The sequence below is a fragment of the Mobula hypostoma genome, chromosome 1 (genome assembly GCF_963921235.1).
Source record: "Mobula hypostoma chromosome 1, sMobHyp1.1, whole genome shotgun sequence".
In the NCBI taxonomy this organism is placed as follows: Eukaryota; Metazoa; Chordata; class Chondrichthyes; order Myliobatiformes; family Myliobatidae; genus Mobula; species Mobula hypostoma.
The window spans coordinates 66,304,849-66,325,960 of record NC_086097.1 but is presented as its reverse complement, the minus strand read 5'-3'; the positions used below and the strand labels follow the sequence as shown (position 1 = coordinate 66,325,960).

General features: G+C 39.3%; 1 protein-coding gene across 1 annotated transcript in view; it reads right to left on the bottom strand.

Annotated features, from left to right (window-relative positions):
• ttc6 (tetratricopeptide repeat domain 6) overlaps positions 1-21,112 on the bottom strand; it is a 309,199-nt gene that overhangs the window by 235,615 nt on the left and 52,472 nt on the right. Inside the window, exons 5-6 of the mRNA XM_063059735.1 lie at positions 17,067-17,212; positions 8,523-8,732 (exon numbers count right to left, since the gene is read on the bottom strand). Coding sequence (XP_062915805.1) covers positions 8,523-8,732; positions 17,067-17,212 — 356 coding nt within the window. The remainder of the gene's footprint in view (positions 1-8,522; positions 8,733-17,066; positions 17,213-21,112) is intronic.

Sequence of the window (21,112 nt, the reverse complement as noted above, 5' to 3'; positions counted from 1 at the left end):
AGTATTGTATGTAGAGCTATGTGGTATACATATTTGCATCACTGTGTATCATGGTACAGGTGTGGATAGAACCTAGCAATCTGTTTGGCTCAATAGCATTAGTTACTTCCCTGAGTGTAGTGATTCTCAATGGGGGTGCTTATGTGTGCTAAGGGGCCATAAGAAGAAATAGAAGTCATTGAGGACATTCAAGATTCTTGGGGGGAGGGGTTGCAGTAAGCAGAATCCTAACGAGGCACAAGGTCTCACCGATTGTTAGTAGAGCAAATACTTTAAAAGAAAAAGATGAGGCACTGGAACACAGGAAGAATTATAGCTCTGCAGGGGGTGAGCACTCATCACAATGCATCTCAATCTCAGCAATCTCATCCGACCTTACCAACTAAACAGACAGTATTGGGGATGCATAAATTAGCAACCAGGGTGCCCAACAGTTTCCGAGACTCGTGCATGGAACGAGTTCATGTAATTTAACTGTTGGGAAATCAAGTACACCCTCTCAACTTTCTCTACAGATCTACAGAAAACAGGTTGCGCAACAATACAGCACTGACCAGAACCAAATGGTGAAATAGAGCCAATCAGTCAACCTGCAGACCCCCACGGATTCCTCTTGAAGTGTTCAAAGCAACCCTGGCTTCATATGTGTGATCAAGAACCATCTTTGGGGATTATAAGACCTTACGTGATTAGTCAATCATGCTAACTGGAGTAGTTTACAGGTAGCTTGCCAAACACCAGCTCTGTTCTGACTAACATTCAGATTCCAATCTGAATCCTGTCAAAGTAATTTTTGCTGTTATGATTGTCTTCATATTTGCCTCACCATTCCTTTGCATGCCACTACCATCATTCTATCCATGTCAACTCGCTGCCATCATCAACATTCAATAGGCATTCCCAGTTTGTGTTTTTTAAAATTTTAATTTAGCTATGTTAATGATGGATAAATACTTATGGTGCGATCTCTCTGAGTCTGAAGGCAGTGAAGCCTTGAATTCTAATCTGGCTAAGAAACGGAAATTGCAGAGCATGTGTCAATACAATGTTACATACTTGGAGTATGGTTTTATTCCATTTCTGTCAGATCAGCAATGCCCTATGTGTCTTATTTTCAATACTGCACTGTCTAATGAAGCCATGAAACCATCAAGATTGCAGGAACATTTCCATAAAAGATATTTTGAAGAAGCTACTTATGGTATTACTCAGTTCCAGAAGATAAAAGAAGCATTTGAAAAACATTGCACACTTGAGTCATTTGTCAAGAAAGCTAAAAATGGCCTTGATAGTGGTCTCATTGCTTCCTTAACATATCCAAAATGATAGCAAAGTGTGGAAAATCTAATACAATTGGTGAAAGGGTGAATTGATGGAGCACCATATATGACAGGTCACCATGCTGGTTTAGTGGTATATGTGAAAAAAAGAAATTCCAGGTCTGCTTGCAATCCATTGTATAATTCATCATCAACATCTCATAGTCAATGATTTTTTTCAAATGTGACTCTTGTAATACAATATTACTCTTGTAATGCTATAAACAAAATTAAAACTCATCCATTAAATAGCAGAATATTTCGCCAGTTATGCTTACTCCTGCAGTCACTGAAGAAGAATTTTTAGAATTGATTCAAGGATTTGAACCATATAGAAATTCTGGACTGAGTAATCAACCCATTTCTTTGCAAGATGGAAGAACAAGAAGAAAGCTTGCAAGAAGAGATTATCCAAATTCAGAATGAAGCAAAAATGCTTTTCAAAAATGTCAGCTTTTGAGGTATGTAGCTACACTCTCATATGAAGTTTGCTGGTCTTTAGAGAAGAGCCAAACTGCTCTTCATCGCATTTCCATCCTTCTACCTTGTAGAACGAGGCTTCAGTGCAGTGAACCACATACTCACAAAAAAAAAATCAGAAACTGCTTGGACATTGTTACGCATGGGGACTTAAGGCTTTTGCTGTCACAACTTGAACCAGATATTTCACGAGACCATAAGATATAGGAGCAGTAGTAGGCCATTCGGCGCACCAAGTCTGCTCAACCATTCAATCATGGGCTGATCCAATTCTTCCATTCATCCCCACTCCCCTGCCTTCTCCCTATACCCTTTGAAGCCCTGACTAATCTACCTACCTACCTCTGCCTTAAATGCACTCAAGGACTTGGCCTCCATAGCCACTCGTGGTAACAAGTTCCACAGATTTACCACCCTCTGACTAAAGTAATTTCTCCACATCTCTGTTCTAAATGGATGTCCTTCAATCCTGAAGTCGTGCCCTCCTGTCCTGATCTCCCCTACCATGGAAAATAACTTTGCCATATCTAATCTGCTCAGGCCTTTTAACACTCAGAATGTTTCTATGAGATTTCCCCTCATTCTCCTGAACTCCAGGGAATACAGTCCAAGAGCTGACAGACGCTCCTCATACAGTAACTCTTTCATTCCTGGAATCATTCTCGTGAATCTTCTCTGAACCCTCTCCAATGTCAGTATATCCTTTCTAAAATAAGGAGCCCAAAACTGCACACAATACTCTAGGTATGGTCTCACAAGCGCCTCATCGAGCCTCAACATCACACCCCTGCTCTTATATTCTATGCCTCTAGAAATGAATGCCAACATTGCATTCGCTTTCTTCATCACTGACTCAACCTGGAGGTTAACCTTTAGGGTATCCTACGCAAGGACTCCCAAGTCCCTTTGCATCTCTGCATTTTGAATTCTCTCCCCATCTAAATAACAATCTGCCTGTTTATTTCTTCCACCAAAGTGCATGACCATACACTTTCAACATTGTATTTCATTTGCCACTTCTTTGCCCATTCACCTAAACTATCTAAGTCTCTCTGCAGGCTCTCTGTTTCCTCAACACTACCCGCTCCTCCACCTATCTTTGTATCATGGGCAAATTTAGCCACAAATCCATTAATCCCATAGCCCAAATCACTGACATACATTGTAAAAAGCAGCGGTCCCAACACCGACTCCTGTAGAACTCCACTGGTAAATGGCAACCAGCCAGAATAGAATCTCTTTATTCCCACTCTCTGTTTTCTGCCAATCAGCCAATGCTCCACCCATGCTAGTAACTCCCCTGTAATTCCATGGGATCCTACCTTGCTAAGCAGCCTCATGTGCGGCACCTTGTCAAAGGCCTTCTGAAAGTCCAAGTACACCACATCCACCACATCTCCTTTGTCTACCCTGCTTGTAACTTCCTCAAAGAAATGCAGTAGGTTAGTCAGGCAGGATTTTCTTTTCAGGACACCATGCTAGCTTTGGCCTATCTTGTCATGTGCCTCCAGGTACTCCGTAATCTCATCCCTAACAATCAATTCCAACAACTTCCCAACCACTGACGTCAGGCTAACAGGTCTATAGTTTCCTTCTGCTGCCTCCCACTCTTCTTAAATAGCAGAGTAACATCTGCAATTTTCCAGTGATCCGGTACAATGCCCGAATCTACTGATTCTTAAAAGATCATTGTTAATGCCTCCACAATCTCTCTAGCTACTTACTTCAGAACCCAAGGGTGCATTCCATCAGGTCCAGGAGATTTATCAACCCTCAGACCATTAGGCTTCCTGAGCACCTTCTCAGTCGTAATTTTTACTGCACATACTTCACTTCCCTGACACTCCTGAATGTCCGGTATACTGCAGATGTCTTCCACTGATGCAAAATACGCATTCAGTCCTCTGCCATCTCTGCATTTCAACTCTTGGTAAAAACCATCAAGCCCAAGGATCACATTGATATCGAAGTGGCTGTGCAGCATACAGGTACTGTGTAAGCTATGTTTACAGACAAATAAAAATTTAAAGCAGAATCACTTTTCTCATGTTAGCATAGGTAGACATGTTTTTACACTATGGGAGCATCAGAAAGTATATTGAGCCGAAGAGGGTGTTGTCAAGTATGAAAGTGCTTTAAGGGGGCGCTGGGCTAAAAAAGGTTGGGAAACACTGCATTAATGGTTTAACTATTTTATCCCAAATGATTGTACAATTCCAGAGCATAACAACTATATATCATGATGAACGAAAGTGGAAATGTATTTGTTTCATGCAAATGAAAAATAGGATTTTATGACAATTAGTCTTGGAATCATAGTACTCAAATTTTGTTAACGATATGGACACAAATTCTAAATTAGCATATGACTTGAAGAAAATTGTTACTATGGAGGAATAAAAAAAAGTAAAAGATATTTACAGAATTAGCTTAAAATAAGTGAATTATTTTCAATACAGAAAAATGTAAGGTCTAATAAACTGGGAAAAAAAGAATGAGGCCAGATATCATCGGCAAAATAGAAAAAAAATTATGTTAGATAGATGGAGATTGTTTTCAGCCTTGTCATTTTCATTACTCTGTCAATGATGAATGTGATCAATGAGATAACAGCTGGCTATTTACAAGAAATTTGTTGATGTTCCACATTTGCATTGAAGAAGCACTCTGGTTAAGTAGCTAGATAGTAAAAACCCTACTAAAATAGAAAGGGAAATGTGATGACAAATGATAAAATAAAGGTAAGCTTTATTTGTTACATGTACTGTATATTGAAACATGCAGTGAAAGGCGTCAAATGATACATGCGTAATTATAAATTACACAGCCCTGAAGTGGAAATTTCCTCAGAACAATTTTCAGAGACAAATTCCATCAATTTCCCATTTATTCACGACTGGGCCAGAAAGCACTAAACTTCTATAGCATACTACACACATTTTTACCTTAGTCTGGAGTCTTCAGAACTTCCAGATAAGGAAGAAGCTTATAATCCAGGCAAATAGAAAGAGGGAATGAAACAAATTTTAATCCTCTGATTGTTAATAATTCAGTTGCCAAATCAATAAAAGTTGCCAGCTTGAATAAAACAATATTGCTCTGATATGAAATTTGAACCTCAGTCTTGAGAGTTCAGTCTATGATAAAGGGATCAAAATCAAGAAAACAAGCATAAATCAGGAATAATGTTTAATTTTCTGATTCTTTCTCAGAATCTGGCCAAGTCTGGCATGTATCATACATCACCAGATGCACTGAAGTTGTACTGGAATTTCCTGTAATCCTGTACAGCTGTTATAGAAGGTAATTAAAAGCCAATTATAATTGGTGTGGGATTGGAATAATATATATGCCAGACAAGGTAATAATCACTTGTTTCTTTCATACCAACTGCATTAGCCAGCTTTTAATTTTTTTTTTAATTGACCTAAATTTTTCAAACTGATCTAGTTTGGTTTAAATTCACATTCTCTAATTTACTTATCCACTTTTCTACATCATTTATCCAGTAACATAACATGACCGACCCCATCCCTGCAATATTTAAAAGTAAACAACAATTCTACAGTTCCACCTGATGCCCATCTGTATTGTTGTAAACTTAATAATAACTTTCTTTTAAAATTTGAATTGAAAATAGAATTCTTCACGGGTTATTTCTCCAATATACCAGTTACTTATGCTCTACTTTATTATCAGAATAGAAGCTAATGTACAGAAAGAAAAGCAAATGCAATTGAAGGAAGGACAGAAATAGTCCTGCTGTAATAGAAACATAGAAAATCTACAGCACAATACAGGCCCTTTGGCCCACAGAGTTGTGCTGAACATGTCCCTACCTTAGACATTACTAGGCTTACCTCTAGCCCTCTATTTTCCTAAGCTCCATGTACCTATCTAAAAGTTTCTTAAAAGACCCTATCGTATCCGCCTCCATCACCGTTATCGGCAGCCCAATCTATGCACTGACCATTCTCGGAGTAAAAAACTTACCCCTGACATCTCCTCTGCACCTACTTTCAAGCACGTTAAACCTGTGTCCTCTTGTGGCAACCATTTCAGCCCTGGGAAAAAAGCCTCTGACTATCCACACAATCAATGCCTCCCATCATCTTATACACCTCTATCAGGTCACCTCTCATCTTCCGTCGCTCCAAGGAGAAAAGGCCGAGTTCATTCAACCTATTCTCATAAGGCATGCTCCCCAATACAGGCAACATCCTTGTAAATCTCCTCTGCACCCTTTCTATGGCTTCCACGTCTTTCCTGTAGTGAGGTGAGCAGAAATGAGCACGGTACTCCAAGTGTGGTCTGACTAGGGTCCTATATAGCTGCAACATTACCTCTCGGCTCCTAAATTCAATTCCACGATTGATGAAAGCCAATATACCATGCGCCTTCTTAACCACAGAGTCAACCTGTGCAGCTGCTTTGAGTGTCCCATGGACTCAGACCCCAAGATCCCTCTGATCCTCCACACTGCCAAGAGTCTTACCATTAATACTACATTCTGCCATCATATTTGACCTACCAAAATGAACCACTTCACACTTATCTGGGTTGAACTCCATCTGCCACTTCTCAGCCCAGTTTTGTATTCTATCAATGTCCCGCTGTAACCTCTGACAGTCCTCCACACTATCCACAACACCCCCAACCTTTGGGTCATCAGCAAAATTACTAACCCATCCCTCCACTTCCTCATCCAGGTCATTTATAAAAATCACGAAGAGTAAGGGTCCCAGAACAGATCCCTGAGGCACTCCACTGGTGACCAACCCCCAATGCAGAATATGACCTGTCTGCAACCACTCTTTGCCTTCTGTGGGCAAGCCAGTTCTGGATCCACAAAGCAATGTCCCCTTGGATCCCATGCCTCCTTACTTTCTCAATAAGCCTTGCATAGGGTACCTTATCAAATGCTTTGCTGAAATCCATATATACTACATCTACCGTTCTTCCTTCATCAATGTGTTTAGTCATATCCTCAAAAAATTCAATCAAGCTCGTAAGGCATGACCTACCCTTGACAAAGCCATGCTGACTACTCCTAACCATATTATACCTCTCCAAATGTTCATGAATCCTGCCTCTCAGTATCTTCTCCATCAACATACCAACCACTGAAGTAAGACACACTGGTCTATAACTTCCTGGGTTATCTCTACTCCCTTTCTTGAATAAAGGAACAATATCTGCAACCCTCCAATCCTCCAGAACCTCTCTCGTCCCCATTGATGATACAAAGATCATTGCCAGAGGCTCAACAATCTCCTCCCTCGCCTCCCACAGTAGCCTGGGGTACATCTCATCCAGTCCCGGCGACTTATCCAACTTGATGCTTTCCAAAAGCTCCAGCACATCCTCTTTCGTAATATCTACATGCTCAAGTTTTTCAGTCTGCTGCAAGTCATCACTACAATCACCAAGATCCTTTTCCATAGTGAATACTAAAGTAAAGTATTCATTAAGTACCTCTGCTATTTCGTCTGGTTCCATACACACTTTCCCACTGTCACACTTGATAGGTCCTATTCTTTCATGTCTTATCCTCTTGCTCTTCACATACTTGTAGAATGCCTTGGGGTTTTCCTTAATCCTGCCCATCAAGGCCTTCTCATGGCCCCTTCTGGCTCTCCTAATTTCCTTCTTAAACTCCTTCTTATTAGCCTTATAATCTTCTAGATCTCTAACATTATCTAGCTCTCTGAACCTTTTGTAAGCTTTTCTTTTCTTCTTGACTAGATTTATTACAGCCTCTGTACACCACGGTTCTTGTACTCTACCATAGCTTCCCTGTCTCATTGGAACGTGCCTATGCAGAACTCCACACAAATATCCCCTGAATATTTGCTACATTTGTTCCGTACTTTTCCCTGAGAACATCTGTTTCCAATTTAAGCCTCCAATTTCCTGCCTGATAGCTTCATAATTCCCCTTACTCCAATTAAATGCTTTTCTAACTTGTCTGTTCCTATCTCTCTCCAATGCTATTGTAAAGGAGATAGAATTGTGATCAATATCTCCAAAATTCTCTCCCACTGAGAGACCTGACATCTGACCAGGTTCACTTCCCAATACCAAATCAAGTACAGCTTCTCCTCTTGTAGGCTTATCTACATCTAAACCCCTTGCTCTAGGGAGATGCCAAAATTTAATGAAGCAGTAGTTTGTCAGATTGGTCCAGAAAAAGGCCTGGACCCAGATGTGACTAAATCTAGTCACATGCTAGGGATTCAACAGTGTCTGTGAAATTTGCACAAGAGCATCCACCAAGCATGGTTACTGGCGTAGGACTAAGCTCAGCAAGAAGTCTACTGGAAGTTCTTATCCCCTTCAGTGAGACTCAATATGTAGTCAGATCAGATTCCACTCTTGATAATGAGTTTCATAGGCAATGTTAAGGGCTCAAGATTCAGATTGTGCCTTTTTTTTAAAAAAAACAAAAGCTACCAGAATAAGTACAAAGAGAATAAAGGAATGTAAGTACCCTGACATTCTTCTCTCCCAACTTTACAGTTTCTTTGATATATCGGAATTCTAAAATGGGAATCTGGTCATGCTTGTCAGTGGATAACTTTGATCTGAACCCTGAAAAATGTAATATTCAGAAGCTGATCCTGCAGTTTCTAATTACATTATCTCTATGCTTAAGCCAAAGAGTATCCAGAGTGAATTTTCAAGACTGTTGTATTTAAAACCAAATATAACAATTGTGGTTACCTTGTTATTTTCTGTTGCTCCAGGGAAGAAAAGTCATCATCTGAACAAATATCTGATTCCACTTGCTGCACGAACTCTGGAAGTTTACTACTGCCATGTCCTAGTCTGCTTGGAGTAAAATAAAGCCTTGAAGCATGTTGCAAATCAGTGGGCAATAGGTGACTAGGTTCAGCAACACAAAGATGATGGATTGTCTGATATCCTTGATCTCTAGGGAAAAATCCACATGAATAAAAAAATTATGCTTGCATTTTACAACACAAATACACCAATATCATAAATTATACTTAAAGTCAAAAGAACATTTGTTAGCAGCTTTTAACTTCTAAAAAAATCTTGTGCATAAATATTTGCAAAAATAACACTTGTTCCTGAAGAGTTGTGTTGATTCCGTGCTGCAGGATTCGCCCATGATATTTACATTAATGCAGCTTGGCAAACTAGTGTAAACATTGTGAAATCATGCAGATGCAGAGAGAAAGTGGCAGAAAGAGAAGCCTCTGAGTCAGGGTATGTACCCCCAGTTAACTGTGTTCTCTTCACACCTGAGGATGAAGTAAAGGTATATTTACTGTACCAAGATGCCAGGAGACTGTTAGCATCCAGAAAAGCTTGCAGGAGCTTCATAAGACATTGTTCTTAAGAAACAGCTCAACACTCTCCTGCATGCAGTGCTAGAATGCTTCTTAGCATGTGGACCTGTACACTACTTATAGTACCTACAATTGCAACATTCAGACCACCTTGCCACGTATATAGCTAGCCCAAAATGGCAGTTTCCTTTGGGCTTTTTGGTTTCTCTTTACAGTGAATTAAATTCTTTTATAATCAATCAAGAATCATGGTTTCCATGAACCAGACTAATGGGAATACTGTGGAAGTGAATGAGAGATACAACAATATCTACAATATATGTACATTGCACTAGAACATATTTTATTTCCTTATTTGTTAAGTTCCTCTTAAAAGCAGACACACTACAGAGTTAAAAAAAAATTGTACTGAACACAGCCTTCACCTTACAGAGTGGTGCTGGCCCTAAGCTCATACCACCCTTTTGCATCCATGATCTTGACAACTTTAGAGCATTATCACTGGGATAGTTTTGCAAAGCCAAGCTGACCATGAGCCATGACCAGCTTCAGGTTCACCCAAAGATTGCCTGGACGACCACCTGACAGCTGCTACAATAAAGTTCAAAGTTCAAATTAAATTTATCATCAAAGTATATATATGTCACCATATACAACCCTGAGGTTAATTTGCTTGTGGCATTTACAGCAAATATAAAGAAACAAAAAAACACAAGCAAAGTAATAAATAAATAACCAATGTACTGTCTATTGAGAACATGAGACGACGAGTCCTTGAAAGTGAGTCTATCTGTTGAAGAAACGTTCAGTGTTGGACTGTGGAAAGTTGAGTGTTGTTATCCCCTCTGGTTCATGAGGCTGATAGTTGAGGAGCAATAACTGTTCCTGAACCATAGTAGTGTGGGTCTTGAGGCTTCTGTACCTCCTTCCTGATGGCAGCAATGAGAGGAGAGCATGGCCTGAATAGTGGGGGTCTCTGACAATGGGTACTGCTTTCCTGCAACATCGCTCCATGTAGATGTGCACAGTGATGGGGAGGGCTTTATCCATGATGGACGAAGCTCAATCTACTGTACTACATTTTGAAGGTTTTTCCATTCAAGGGCATTGGTGCTTCCATAACAGGCACTATCAAAAAGAACTTTTTCACCATTTCCATGTGCGAGAGATATTTGGAAACAGTTGAAAAACAGTAAATTTATGCAAACACACATTAAGCTATTGGTAATTAATTTAAACTGTTAACCACCATGATTTTTTAAATTAGTTGTTCACAGGATGTTAATCTCTTATCCCATCATAAACTGAGGGAGAGAATTTTAGAGTTTAAGAATGAATTTTTCATTTCATTGATCCAAATCTTGGTTAGGAAATAAAAGGTTAGAAATTGAACTGCTACTGAGGCTAATGGTTTGTTCACTGAACATTCATCTCCTGGTTTCCTTTGGTTAATTCTGACAAATGGGTGTCAGTTTTTGAGGCAAAGAAAACTCAGAATTCCTAGATTACTAAAAAGAGCTGGCTCAAATGCCAACAGAGTTCATGCACAGTTCTTGTTTAATTCATTTATAGATTGAAGAGAAGGCAAAACCAGCATCAATTATCTGGAACTAATTGCCCTTGACAATGTAGATGTGAGCCCTCTTTTTGAACTCTGAAATCTAGGTAGCAAAGGTTTATAGCTGTAAGCATTGATGTTTTAGGATTTTGAGCCAATGATGAAGGAATAGTGATGTATTTTAATGTCAGGATGTTGTGAACTTTTGAGTAGAGCTTACTAATGGCGTATTTGTTGATCACAAAGGTTGCAGATTTGGGAATGTCATTATGAACTCGGTGTGTTGCTACAGTGCATTACACATGGTAAACAATGCAGCCACAGTATGCTCAGAGTGGGGCTCAGAGTTTTGCTACCTTAAGAGATTTATGAAATATGTATTTCATTATCCTTCTATCACTCTACACTACTCCACATCCTACAATTTACTTTTAACTTTCTCCTATTGTTAAACAACCTGAAGTGCATTGCCTTACACTTCTTTGGAGAGAATTCCATTTACCACTCTGCATCCTCCCTCATCTAACCAGTCCATTGATACCTTATTGTAACCTAAAACTTCCTTCCTCACTATTAACTACAGTATCAGTTTTGCTGCATGTGGAGCCAAAGAATATGAGTGAGGTTCTAAATAAGTACATCATGTGTATTCAGCACGGAGAAGAACATGGAATATACTCACTTCGGGGAAGGTTGTATTGACAGTCTGGAACATTTTAGTATTGGGGGAGGGGAGTTGTTTACAGACAGTATGGAATACCAAAGCATTGATAAAATCCCAAGGCCAGCTGTGATCAATTTCAAGATATTATGGGAAGGAAGGAAGGAGATACCTGTTTCCTAACAGAGATTTTGTATCAGAGGTCACAGTGACATAAGTGTGTATAAGGGAACACTTTGAATCTACAGATGATAATTCCATTAGCTTCAATATAATTATGGAGAAGGATAGGACTGCTCCTTGGGTTGGGATTCTAAATTTTGAAAAAGGCTAATTTTGATGTATCAGAAAGAATCTGGCAAGTGTGGATTAAGACAAGTTGTTTTCTGACAATGGTGTACTTGGTAAGTGGAAGGTCTTCAAAAGTGAAATGTCGAGAGTACAGAGTTCGTATGTTCCTGTCAGAATAGAAGACATGGATAACAGGTTTAAGAAACCTTGGTTTTTGAGAGATATTGAGGCCCTGGTTAAGAAGAAGAAGTACATAGCAGGTATAGGCAGTAAGGAACAAAGGAGGTATTTGAGAAGTATAAGAAATGTACAAGAACACTTAAGGAGGAGGAAATCAGGAGGGCTAAAGAAGGCATGAGGTTGTGCTAGCAGACAAGGTGAAGGAGAATCCCAAGGGTTTCTACAGATATATTAAAGGCAAAAGGATAGCAAGGGACAAAATTAGCCCCCTTGAAGATCAGAGTTGTCATCTATTCATGGAGCTGAAGGAGATGGGGGAGATCTTAAATGGGTTGTTCGCATCTGTATTTACTTAGGAGATAGAGACAGTTTATAGAAGTGAGGCAAAAGAGCAGTGAGGTCATGGACCATATACAGATTACAGAGGTGGAGGTGCTGGTTTTGAGGCAAATTAGGGTGGATAAACCCCCAGGGCCTGACAAGGTGCTCCCTTGCACCTTGTGGGAGGCTAGTGCATAAATTGTAGGGGCCCAGCAGATGTATTTAAAATGTCCTTAGCCAGATGATTGGAGGATAACTAATGTCATTCCATTGTTTAAGAAAGGCTCTAAGAAAAAGCCGGGAAATTATAGACCAGTGGGCCTGACATCAGTAATGAGTAAGTTATTGGAAGGTATTCTAAAGGACTGGATATATAAGCATTTGGGTATAGACAAGGATTGATCAGGGATAGTCAACACAGCTTTGTGCATGGTAGGTCATATCTAATCAATCCCATACAGTTTTTTGAGAAAGTTACCAGGAAAGTTGATCAAGGAAAGGCAGTGAATATTGTCTACATGGACTTTAGCAAAGCCTTTAACAAGGTCCCACATGAGAGGTTGGTCAAGAAGGTTCAGTCTCTTGGTATTCAGGATGAGGTAGTAAATTGGATTAGATATTGGGGTTTTGCAGAAGAAGTCAGAGAGTGGTAGAGGATAGTTTGAACTGTGACTGAAGGACTGTGGTATACCACAGCGATTGGTACTGGGTCCATTATTATTTGTCATTTATATCAACAATCTGGATGATAATGTGGCATACTGGATCAGCAATGTACAGATGACACCAAGATTGGGGGCACAGTGGACAGCGAGGAAAGATATTAGAGCTTGCTGCAGGATCTGGAACAGCTGGAAAAATGGGCTGAAAATAGCAGATGGAATTTAATGCAGACAAATGTGAGGTTTTGTACTTTAGGAGGACGAATCAGGGTGGGACTTACATGGTAAGCAGCAGGGCACTGTGGAGTGTAATAAAACAGAGCAATCTGGGAATACAGATCGTAATTCCTTGAAAGTGGTATCACAGATGGATAGATTCATTAAGAGAGCTTTCAGCACATTGGCCTTCATAAGTCCAAGTATTGAATACAGGAGTTGGAATGTCATGTCGAAGTTGTATGAGACGTTGGTGAGGCCTAATTTGGGGTATTGTGTGAAGGAAAGATATCAGTAAGATTCAACGAGTGCAGAGAAAATTTACAAGAACTTGAAGACCTGAGTTATAAGTAAAGGTTGAATAGGTTAGGTCTTTATTCCCTGGAGCACAGGAGAATGAGGGGGGGATTTAGATACGGTAATGCATGCAGGCTTTTTCCACTAAGGTCGCATGAGGTCATGGGTTAAGGGTTGAAGGTGAAATATTCAAGGGGAACATAAGGAGGAACTCCTTCATGCAGAAGATGGAGGAATGTGGAATGAGCTGCCAATGGAAGTGGTAGACGTGAGTTAGATTTCAATATTTAAGAGAGATGTAGATAACTACATGGATGGGATTGGTATGGAGGGCTATGATCTGGGTGAAGGTTGATGGGAGTAGACAGAATAATAGTTCGGCATGGGCCAGATGGACCAAATGTTCTGTTTCTGTGCTATAGTGTTCTATGACTCTATGTACTTTCAGTATAGTCATTGAGTTATACTGCCTTTGGCCCAACTCAACTATGCCGACCAAGGTGCTCATCTATGTTAGTCCCATTTGTCTGCATTTAGCCTACATCTCTCTAAACTTTTCCTTTCTATAAAAATGTCCACATATATTTTGAATGTTGTTATTGTACTGTACCTGTCTCAAACACTTTCACTGACAGCTCCTTCCACATACCTCTACTTTCTGCATGAAGAAGTTGCCCCTCAGGTCCTTTTTACATTTTTCACCTCTCATCGTACATCCTTTAGTTTTTGATTCCATTTCCCTGGGAAAAAGACTATATGCATTCACCTACTTTTGCCCTAATGATCTTATACACTTCTACAAAGTCACCCTCAGGCTCCTATGTTCCATGGAATGAAGTCTAGTTTGCCCAAACTGCCAATATTACTACAATAATATAAAACTAAATATTAGTTCCTAACAGTTATCCACAGAGAAATTCATCCATATTCTTTTGATTGATTGTGCATGAGCAAAATCAGCGCAGACTGCTAGTGCAGATAATGGACTGCCTTCGTACACTGCTTCCTCCAATTCCTCATCGTCATTGTAACACTGTAACATTCAATACCTTCAAATTATTCATAGATCCTAATTTGTTGAAGCAGTGAAATCATTTCCTTTTCACTCCTGGTCTTTTCTGGAATCTCCTAGCCTGAATGCTTGAAACCGCAGCGAGCAAAACAGTTCTGAATTATCTTACTGCTTATTTCTCGCCAACCATCGGTGACAAAAAACACTGCTTTTTGAACGCAAACACGCACAAATGACACTATATAAAATTGTTTGCTCTAAAGGCGACGTAGTGTCTAGCAGCCACGCTGGTTAGAAACTGTTTGACAACAATCTCCTGTCCCAATTAAGCAGCATAGTGACCCAAATAAACAATAGGAATCCTGGCTACTTTCTGGATTATCTTTGTTCTTCAAGAACTGCCCCAAATAAGTGGCTGCACCAACTAACCGGAATCTATTGTATTTATAATTTTCTATACATGACCCAAAGTCTATTTGCATAAGGCTGAAAAAAATGACGTCAAACTTCTTTATATGCTGCTATTGGCCAAGAAAGAAAACATACCCCATTGTACCAACTAAATTGTCATTACGTGATTAAAGCATTGAGTCAAGTGGCATAAGTAACACCACCTTGCATAGCTTGACTCAACCTGATATCAAATGCTTTGAAAGAATATCCACATAGAATACAACCTTTTCAAATGTTGGTCAGGTAGACATATTCTCAACCTAATTAAGCCTTACTGTAAAAAGGATTTAATCACAAGACTTAATATAGTAACTAAATCTAATTCTTCCTATTCCAAACAATGTCCTGATGGTCACTTGAACATCACTTTCTAAGCTCATGAGCAATCTTTTCCCCATGAGTCTATTCTGAATTACGTACTTGGGAGTGCAGACCATCTATGATCTGTAAATACCCAAATAAAGACTGCTTTCCAATCAAATTCTTTCAGGGTGTATTGGATACAAAAGCTAAGATTTAAAAGTTTGGGAGGAAATAAGATGTGGCCATTGTAGAGTGCTGTTAATTATAAAAGTATTTTCGGAAAAGAGCAAACAAAAGTTTCACTTAAACCACATGACCAACAGACCAAGTGATGCATAAATAGTATCTAGATGAATAATTACAGCAATTGAAATCTATACACTGAAGCATCCAAAGTAAGGCTTGTAAGTTAAGATGTATTATTAGTGTGAAATAGGTTTTCTCAAGCTTATATACAGAGAAGTGAAAAGGCAAGGAATCTAATTCATCCTTAGACTTATTAAGTTAAAAGATTCAAAAATTCACATTTTAATCTTCATAGGGTGCTATCAGTGCTATGGCTACCACAAATTCTGTAATTGCAAAGGAATTCTGAAATTGGGATAACCTTGCCTTAAGAAAACATTATCACAGTTTACTTGCAATAGAAATGTTAAAACCTGATCTTTGGTTCATTTGCATGTTGACCTACTGAGTCAACATTTTTAATAAGATCTTTTGGGGGAGGCTCCGCCCAACTACAAAGAACATCACACTGCATTACAAAGATCAGTGGTAGGACTGAGCTCATAAATCAAAAGACCTGTGAGTTTAAGTTAGCAATACTCAGAAGCCTTGGCCTTCACAAATGAGTACCTCTCGTCATTTTAAAAATTAACAGATATGCTATCTGCCATACAAAATCAAAAAAAAACATACAAATGTATCAAGGGGATTTTCAATTCATGCATGGTTCTCTTCTTTCAGTATACCCCTCATATTATTTAGTTCTTTGGATCTAAATTTCTGACATTGACGTTATTTAAAGAACCACACTTGTTTGTGCTGCCTTGAGGCATACAAAGTGCAATGGGGAGCAGAAAATAGACAGTTGCCCACTTTATTTTCCAAAGGACAGGACCACAACAGGAAATGGATGAAAATATTCCAAAAAAAAGGGCAAAATTACTTTTATGCCCAATTTACCAATTTAAAAAAATCACATACAAAATGCTGGAAAAACTCAGCAGGTCAGGCAGCATCTAGAAAAAGGTCTTTTCATAGATTCTGCCTGACCTGCCAAGCTCCTCTAGCATTTTGTGTGTGTTGCTCGAATCTCTAGCACTTGCAGATTTTCTTTTGTTTGTGATCAAATACAAGTTAGTTCAGTTTCAAGGTTATAGACTGTAATCGGGTGACAGTCGAATCTTATTCATTATTGTTAGAAGTGTACTTAGGCATCCATTCGGGTAATGCTAGAATAGTTGTTTGTGCCTTTAAGTGGAGACGGTGATGTCATTATGCACGCGCGGGTTAGTGGGGAGACCATTTTTGTTTTTGGCAGAAGAAGCTGGTGGGGCTTTGGGATTAAGTTCCTCCCAGAGATACTGGGCATGGTGAGGAAAGATTTTCACGAGTGAAGGCATCGGCGCTGGACAGCGTGGCTTGTGCAAATTTCCTTACTGGCCAAGTAGAATTGCCACTACCGTATTAGTTCTGTATTAGTTTTGTGCGGTTTGCTTTATGTATTTTTATACTGCATACGCAATTCGTCAATACACAAGGTTGTGGATCAAAAGTTAAACTGAGATTGTAATGGCAAGAACTGGTTGTAAATTCGTTTGTTTTGTTTTGAGACCCTCTTCCGGCACTAAAACATCTAAAACAGATAAAGGAATTAAAACCCAAAAAAGTATTTGTTGTCCTGAGTGTGTACTTTTCCCCAGGCTACAACTAGTTTTACTTTAGTTCATAATAGTTCTACGCAAGACTCTGAAACTTAAAACACAGTATTTTACTTGTTTTTTGGAGTCCATGTGGCTAGCACTGAAGTCTGTTTCAGAAGATTCTCATTCTCATCAACATGCATTTGCTGGTCTCCAGCAGACTTGTTCAATGATCCAAATGCACTCCCTTTAGCATTAACTATATCAGAATATGTAACCTAGAAATGAGACAAAATATAGAACATGGAACAGTACAACAGCACAACAGAACTTTGAGCCATGGCATCTGCAGTGTTTTTATGTCAATTTAAAATAATCTCACATGCCTGCATTCCCTGCCTGTTCACATCCTGTCTAAAATGCCTCTTAAATGTTGCTATCATATCTGCTTCCATCAGAGTCCCTGGTAGCATACTCTATGCACCCACCACTCTGTTTTAGAAAAAGACTCGCCTTGCACATCTCTTTTAAACTTTCCTTCTCACCTTTAGTATTTGGCATTTCCACCCAGCGAAGACGACTCAAACTATCTGTGTACCAAGTGTACAAAGATGTGTACAAAGTTGCAAAGTCACAAAGAGTAGTGAGAGACTGGAGGATCGGGAAAACTTTAAAAAGCAACAAAGAACAACTAAGCAAGAAATAAAGAAAGGGAAGATAGATTATGAAAGTAAATTAGCACAAAATATAAAAACGGACAGCAAAAGTTTTTATAAATATATAAAGTGGAAGAGGGTGGCTAAAGTCAATGTAAGTCCCTTGGAAGACGAGAAGGGGAAATTGATATTGGGTGTTAAGGAAATGGCTGAGGCATTGAATGACTATTTTGTGTCAGTCTTCACAGTGGAAGACACGTCTAATATGCCAAAGAATGATGTTATGAACGAAATGGGAGGTGACGACCTCAATAAGATCATTGTCACTAAAGAGATAGTGATGAGCAAACTAGAGGGCCTGAAGGTAGATAGTCCCCGGGTGCTGATGGGATGCATCCCAGGGTGCTGAGGGAATTAGTGAAGGTTATAGTAGACGCTTTGGTAATCATTTACCAAAATTCTCTAGACTCTGGGCAGGTCCCGGCGGATTCAAAGACAGCAAATGTCATGCCACTTTTTAAAAAAGGATGTAGGCAAGAGACAGGCAACTATAGGCCAGTTAGCTTAACATCTGTAGTCAAGAAAATGCTTGAAGCTGTCATTAAGGAAGAAATAGCAAAACATTTAGAAAAGAGTGGTTCCATTAGACAGACACAGCATGGATTCAGAAAGGGCAGGTCCTGTTTGACAAACTTACTGGTGTTCTTTGAGGACATAATGAGTGCAGTGGATACAGGGGAACAGATGGATGTCATATACTTGGATTTCCAGAAGGCGTCCAATAAGGTGCCGCACAAGAAACTTATAAATAAGATACGGATGCATGGAGTCGGAAAAGTGTATTGGTATGGATAGTGGATTGGTTAACCAACAGAAGGCACAGAGTTGGTATAAATGGGTGTTTCTCTGGTTGGAAGTCAGTGGTGAGTGGGGTGCCGCTGGGGTCGGTGCTGGGCCCGCAGCTGTTTACTATTTACATTGATGATTTGGAAGCGGGTACTGAGTGTAGCATAGAAAAATTTGCTGATGACACTAACTGAGTGGAAAAGCAAATTGTACAGAGGATGTGGAGAGTCTGCAGAGGGATATAGATAGGTTAAGTGAGTGGGACAAGGTCTGGCAGATGGAATACAATATTGGTAAATGTGAGATCATCCACTTTGGAAGGAATAATAGAAGAGCAGATTATTATTTAAATGATGAAAGATTGCAACATGCTGTTGTGCAGAGGGATTTGGAAGTGCTTGTGCATGAATCGCAAAAAGTTGGCTTGCAAGTGCCTTCATTGCTAGAGGGATTGAATTCAAGAGCAGAGAGGTCATGCTGCAACTATACAGGGTACTGGTGAGACCGCACCTGGAGCAACGCGTGCAGTTCTGGTCTCTATACTTGAGGAAGGATAAACTGGCTTTGGAGGCAGTGCAGAGGAGGTTTGCCTGGTTGATTCCAGAGATGAAGGGGTTAACTTATAAGGAGAGACTGAGTTGCCTGGGACTATATTCTCTGGAATTCAGAAGAATGCGAGGGGATCTTATAGAAACATACAAAATTTTGAAAGGGATAGATAAGATAGAATTAGGAAAGTTGTTTCCATTGGTAGGTGAGACTAGAACTAGGGGACATTGCCTCAAGATTCGGGGGAGAAGGGGACGTCACGTGATGACGTGGGATTGAGACATACGAATCCAGCTCTCCTGTAAAAAATCAGCAAAGTACTGTTTAAACAAAGCAAAGATTCAGGGGAGAAGATTTAGGATGGAGATGAGGATAAACTGTTTTTCCCAGAGAGTGGTGAATCTGTGGAATTCTCTGCCCAGGAAAGCAGTTGAGGCTTCTTCACTAAATATTTAAGATACAGTTAGATAGATTTTTACATAGTAGGGGAATTAAGGGTTATGGGGAAAAGGCAAGTAGATAGAGCTGAGTTACGGATAGATAAGCCATGATCTTATTGAATGGCAGGTCAGGCTCGATGGGCCGGATGGCCTACTCCTGCTCCTATTTCTTATGTTCTTATGTATCTACCCTACCTATGTCTCTCATAATTTTATCAAGTCACCCTTCAGCTTCCCACAGTCCAGAGAAAATTAAAGTTTGTTCAATCTCTCACTTCAGCCAATACTCTGTAATCCATGCAACTTCTTGGTGATCCTTTTATTCACCCTTACCAAAGTCACCACACCCTTCTTGTAATGTGGCCAACAGAACTGTACATAGTACTACAAACGTAGCCTCACAGAAGTTTTATACAACTGCAAACTGATTTGCTAGCTTTTGTACTGAATATACTAAGCAGTGAATTCCTGACAATGTCCACTGGCTCTGATGAAAATATTTTTCTTCGACTCATCTTTGGTCCTTCAACCAATTACCCTAAAAGAGAATAACCTTAACCTAGCCAATCTTCCCCAATAATTAAAACTCTCCCGGCCTTGGAACATCTAATTGCTGTCATGCTCTTCTTGAATTAAATCTGATTTATTAAACCTGGTTTACAAAGAGACGTCTGTGAAAATACTGTTTCAGCATATCTGAATACGATTGTTTCTGTTGGTGATCACTGTGCTTTTCACCATCAACTCTGAAGTTACTTAACTGAAACCAAAACATAAAGTAAATTGCCTGCAAATACATTTTAAAATCAATCAGATAAACATCAAATCTATATTAAAATACATCTTGAGTTAAAAAATTGTAATGATCATTTTTAAAAGTTACGGTTCATAATAAAACGTGTTCCTTCAGTGGTAAATATGTACAAAATATTAAATTAAAAATAATACATTTATACATTGTATTTGTACTGTATGTAGATTCCATTCAGTTGAATGGTCTAAAATGCATTTTTAAACAAAAGTAACTTCACAATGTTTATAACATCCTTATAATTACAAGTGAAATTTTCACCATTCTTCACAGCACTCATTTATGAAGAGCATGGCCCCAATCTTCTGCAATCATGTTAGCTCATCACCTATTTCTAAAAACACTTCTAAGTGTCCCTTAGATACAATCGTCATTGAGAAACCAATTCCAAGCTGCTCACCAAAACTGGAGCAATTCTGATAAAACTCATTTTCTAGTTCTTTGACTGTGGTTCTGTAGATTAGAAACTTCCAGTTCTCAACTGGGTATCTTTTAAATTTGATCATTTTTTGCCTCTTTTACAGTGAACTCCTGACAATAGCCACCCTTGAAATAAAGCCATTTGTTCTTGACAAGTTTTTAAATCTTTCAACAAAGTCTTAAGCAATGCAGAATTTTTCCCATTTTACAATGTAGCTTTCACCCCATCAATTACTTAAAGGAAATCATTGCTGAAGAAAATGCTGGAGAAACTTAATAGGTCAGGAAGCATTTATGGAAATGAATAACCAGTCGACATTTTGCAACGAGACCCTTCTTCAGGACTGAGAAGGAAGGGGCAAGGCGTTAAAAGAAAAAAGTGGGGGGAGGGGCGAGGAAGGAAGCTAGCTAGAAGGGAAAGCCAAGTGAGTGGGAAAGGTAAAAACCTGGAGAAGA